The sequence below is a fragment of the Phaseolus vulgaris genome, chromosome 6, assembly GCF_000499845.2.
Source record: "Phaseolus vulgaris cultivar G19833 chromosome 6, P. vulgaris v2.0, whole genome shotgun sequence".
Taxonomy (NCBI): domain Eukaryota; kingdom Viridiplantae; phylum Streptophyta; class Magnoliopsida; order Fabales; family Fabaceae; genus Phaseolus; species Phaseolus vulgaris.
In genome coordinates this window covers 27,369,935-27,375,189 of record NC_023754.2, presented here as the reverse complement: position 1 = coordinate 27,375,189, position 5,255 = coordinate 27,369,935, and the positions used below count along the sequence as shown (strand labels likewise).

General features: G+C 35.0%; 1 protein-coding gene across 1 annotated transcript; it reads right to left on the bottom strand.

Moving 5' to 3' along the window:
• On the bottom strand, positions 1-2,716 carry LOC137832438 (heat shock 70 kDa protein-like). The gene has a single exon (XM_068640602.1). It carries the CDS (start codon positions 2,476-2,478, stop codon positions 97-99), a length of 2,382 nt encoding a protein of 793 aa, XP_068496703.1. The 5' UTR covers positions 2,479-2,716; the 3' UTR covers positions 1-96.
• Between the last annotated feature and the right edge of the window lie 2,539 nt (positions 2,717-5,255).

Here is a 5,255-nt window from a genome sequence, read left to right as displayed (position 1 = left end):
TATCATAATTGTACTAATAATTATTTTATAGATAATTTAAGTAAGTACATAAAGTGATTAGATTATTAGCACATGTAGCTTATAAGTGTGGGTTGACTAGGAAACGCCACGTTGCTTTGCAAGACCTGCCAGGTCATCTCGAAGAATATGAAGAATGGGAGAGGGAGGCTCCGAAAAACGTTTGGCACCCGAATCCAAAGAGTGGGAGTGTCCCAAGTGAGCTAAGCGATCCGCCGCACGATTAGATTCTCTAAACACGTGCGAGAACTCCACCAACCAATCCTTCCGAACAAGCTCGTTGATCTCCCGAACCACCGCAAAAGCTGGGTCGCTGCCCACCGGACAGTGCCTAACCAGACCAAGAGCATGACCCGAATCAATGTCCACCTTCACCTTCTTACAACCAAGATCCCACGCCAACCTCAGACCGTGAACAACCCCCCACAACTCCGCTAGTGTCACCGATGTGGACCCCAAATTAACACCAAAACCACCTAGAAAACATCCTTCGGAATCTCGTACTAGACCCCCACACGAACCTCTGCTACACCCTGTTCGATGGTTCTCAAACACCGATCCATCCGTGTTCAGACAAACCCACCCACTGGGTGGACATCTCCACGTGCACCATATAGGAACCTTAACCTCGGAATTTGAGGTATTATTCGGATTGGGATCATCTCTTAGATACCTTCCTAATTCCTGTTTCTTGTACTCAAACTCCTCTATCTCCGCCAATTGGTTGTTCTCTAGCCACTCTATGGTTTCTTCCACTGCCTCTTCGATCCTTCTCGCTCTCTCCCTCATTTCATAAGCAAAATTCTCAAGCGCGTTCTTTGCCTTCACCTTCCTCTTCCCCACCTCGTCCTCTGCCCTGTACTTCTTTGAATCCCTCACCATTTTTCTTATCTCCTCCGGGCTCAACCTTCCCTGCTTGTTATTGATTGTGATCTTCTTCTTTAGCCCTGTGGCTTTATCTTCCGCCGTCACCTCCACAATGCCATCAGCATCCACGTCAAAGCTAACGGTGATCTGTGGGACTCCCTTTAGCGATGGCTCGAACCCATAGAGGACAAACTTGCCGAGAAAGAAGTTGTCTTTTGCCTTCACTCGTTCTCCCTCAAACACTTTGACCGTGACGCTTTTCTGATTGTCGTAGAAGGTGGAACAAACCCTCTCTTTCTTGGTGGGGATCATGGTGTTCTTGGGGATCAACACTGACATGGCACCACCAGCACCCTCAATTCCGAGACTAATTGGCATGACGTCCAATAACAACAATTCCTCCACCTTTTTATCTCCTTCACCGCTCAAAATTGCTGCCTGAACTGCAGCACCGTACGCCACGGCCTCATCGGGGTTGATGCTTTTGCAAAGCTCTTTGATGCTACCATTGACGCTGAACATGTCCTTCAGAAGTTGTTGTAACTTCGGAATTCTAGTGGACCCACCGACGAGAACAATCTCGTGAACTTGGATCTTGTCAACCTTGGCCTCAACCAGGCACTTTTCCACTGTCTCCTTACACTTAATGAACAAGTCTTTGTTCAGTTCCTCGAACAAGGCCCTCGTAACAGTGGCATATAGATCAATCCCTTCATATAAAGAATCAAGCTCTATCATGGTCTGGGAAGACGAAGACAAAATCCTCTTAGCTTTCTCGCATGCTGACCTTAATCTTACCAAAGATTTAGTGTTCCCACTAATATCCTTCTCGTATTTCTCTCTAAATACATTCACAAGATAGTTCACCAATTTGTTATCAAAATCCACACCACCCAGATGAGTATCTCCCACGGTGGCCTTAACCTTAAACATCCCTTCATCAATTGTCACCAAGGAAACATCAAATGTGCCACCACCGAGATCAAACACAAGCACGTTCTGCTCACCCTCTCTGAATCCTTTCTTGTCCAATCCATAAGCAATAGCAGCTGCCGTTGGCTCGTTAATGATCCTCAACACATTCAAACCAGCGATTTTCCCAGCATCCTTTGTGGCTTGTCTCTGCGCGTTGCTGAAGTAAGCAGGGACAGTGATAACTGCATCCCTTACTGCGTGACCCAAATAGGTTTCTGCGACCTCCTTCATCTTAAACAACACCATGGAAGATATCTCTTCTGCTGAAAGGTGTTTCTCTTTGCCTTTGTAGGTGATCGCAATCATTGGTTTGTCTCTGTTCCCAGGGACAACCTTAAAGGGCCACATCTTCATGTCTTGCTGAACAGACATGTCGGAAAACCTGCGACCGATCAAACGTTTGGCCTCGAAGACGGTGTTCTGAGGGTTCTTAGATCGCTGATTCATGGCATCATCGCCCAACAACCTCTGAGTGTCGGTGAAGGCAACGTAGGAAGGGGTAGTGCGGTTGCCTTGGTCGTTGGAAATGACTTGGACGCGACTGTCTTGCCACACTGCTACGCAGCTATAGGTGGTGCCCAAGTCAATGCCAATGGGTTTGACTTTTTTGGTAGCCATGGCAAAGCTTAGCAATTGAGAGAAGAGAGTAGGTAAACACAGAAAAGAGATGACTTGAACCGTAAGTATATATCTATAGATATAAGAATGTAATAGATGAATTTCAGAAACCCTTGATTTCAGAGTTTGGGAACCTGCTTGTTAAGCAACGTCAAGAAAATTGTGGCAAAGGCAAAGGCAATGATGGATTGGATTGGTAAAAAGGCCCTTTCACAAGGCCCTTTCACAATCATAGCTAATATATTATATGTGTATAAGTATTTTTTAAATTATTTTTTAGCAGAAAAATGTTTTTATTGATGGATATGGATTTGTTTTTTATTTTTATAATCATAATAAAAATATATGTCGTAAGTATGAGTTTTTAGAATATTAGTGTATTTTTTTTAAATTGTGTTAAAACTGTATTATAATTGTTAGAAATTCAATAAATACTTTTTGAATTTGACACTTCACGGATGCGTGTCCTATAAGTATAATACGAGTGTCAGCGATATGAGTATTCGACACGTCATTTAAAAGAAGTGTCTAAGCTTCATAGGAACTAACACTATAAAGTAACGGCTTATCTATGAAAGATTTAATTAAAAAAAATTCACATATTTTTTTATCACTTTTTAATCTTTATTGTAGGAATTGAAAATATATTACAATGATATGAACTAAAATACAATAATATAATATACAAAGAAAAAAGTTAGTATACAATTTAGTGAAAATAAATTTGTAACTTTAAAAATGAAAAAAATAATTAAACCTCTAACAAAAATAATTCCTACTTGTTGATATGTAGAGATTAATCTTGTAAAGTTTTGTAATTCCTTCTTTCGTATTATTCATGTTTCTTTGAATTTGCTTTCCCTCCTTTTGTTTGGACTCGGGTAAAAAAATACTAAAAGATAAGATTGTTTAAATTTAAAAAATTAAAAATGATAAAGAAATTTAAATATATTTATTCATTCTTAATATTTTTTATTTTATATAATATATTAAGTACTGATAATATTATAATAAAAATATAGAAGTATTAATAGAAACAATATAATAGATGCCGTTATATTTTATATATATATATATATAAAATTTACCATGAAGTGTAATTTCTCTGTAATAGTATTATAATAGATAAAATTTAAAAAAGGAAAAGTTAGAACAATAGTTTTAAAAATAATATATTTCCGTTTATATAATCTTATTTCAATTATAACATAATTTTTTTTTAATTGTTATTATGAATTTCCTAATTTATTTTTATTAATATTTTATTTTATTAATTTATTCTGGTTATTGTGTTATTTTGTAATTTCAGCAATTAAAAAAATAGTTTTTAGTCTTAAAAAATTATTTGATTTATTGCCACTAGATTATATGTTATAATTGAAATAAGATTAATTAAAATAAAAGGAAAATAAAAATAAATATATATATATATATATATAAAGAAAATATTTATTATTTTCTATTTGAGCAATTTGATGGAGAGAAGAGATATTGACACATACAACTAATTTAGTTAAATACGTTATTTTTTGTTTTAAAGGAAACACAATTGTTACTAATTTTTGTTATTGATTTCAAATTCTTGATTTGTTGAATAGCGCATGTTGACATCAATACTATTAAGATATCATAACCTTATTAAAAAAATAACAAAAATTATGTGTTATGTCCAGTATTATAATCTGTGAAATTCAGATGTTTAAGAAAAATAACTCATCAACTTAATAGATGATCAAGAAAACTGATCTCCTTTTTTTTTCACTCACACCATCATCCAAACAACTCTCTTTTCCAAATTAAAACATTTTCCATCGTCAAAGTCCTCGCTAAAATACAGAAGAGAGGTTAGCAAGTTAGGTTCCTTTTTCGACTTTGTCTACTTCTTAGCTAAGGAGTCAATATTTCATTGATTGGATATACAACCACACAAATCCATTCATTGAATTCACCTTTGTTTTTTCCCCCTGCCCTTTTGGTCGTGTGGGTTCTGGTTATTTTCCAAGAAAAGGACATTTCTTTTGTTTTGGTTTTACATCACTGAAAAAAGTGTTTTAAGAAAACCACTTTATTTTTCCATCATTAATACCACCTTTTATTTTAATCCAAACATGTACATATTCGATCATATACTTCCCTATTTGATATCAATAAGGACCATGAGAGGATGTTATGGATATTTTACTAACTAAGTGGAACTTTAGGTTTTCTTATTCAAAATAGTAAAATAAATAAATTTAAGCCCTATTTTCCACAACCCATTAGATTTCTATCTCTATCTAAATTACTTTATTCACTTTTTATACAAACTAAGTCATGAGTGTTACTAAACTAATAGGTCTGTGATTAAATTATTCATAAGTGATTACTCCTGTAGATTATTATATATTAAAAAATAAAACTATATCATATACATAGCATAATTTCATAAATCTAACTTAAATTTAAATTTTATTATAGTAAAACATCAATATATGAAATAATAAATAAATTTCAAAACAACATTATTTTATTATTGAAATTTTAAAACATCTCATAAACAAAATTAAACCATACAACTTTATAAACAGGGTCAAATCAAATCAATCCAAATGGAATGCATTTTCTACCTTAACATGATTACTCTTAATTTTTTGTAAGTACAAATGAAATGATGTTATACGAGGAAAAATAGTAGCTCACCTCAGCTTCGCAACATCACAGGTCTGCCATGACCAAGTATAGCTTAGCAACATCACATGCCATGGCCACATTTGCTAAGAAAAAAGTGAAAAAATGGA

Coding starts and splice junctions, on each gene's coding strand:
- LOC137832438 (XM_068640602.1), bottom strand. CDS start 2,478: ATGGCTACCAAAAAAGTCAAACCCATTGGCATTGACTTGGGCACCACC.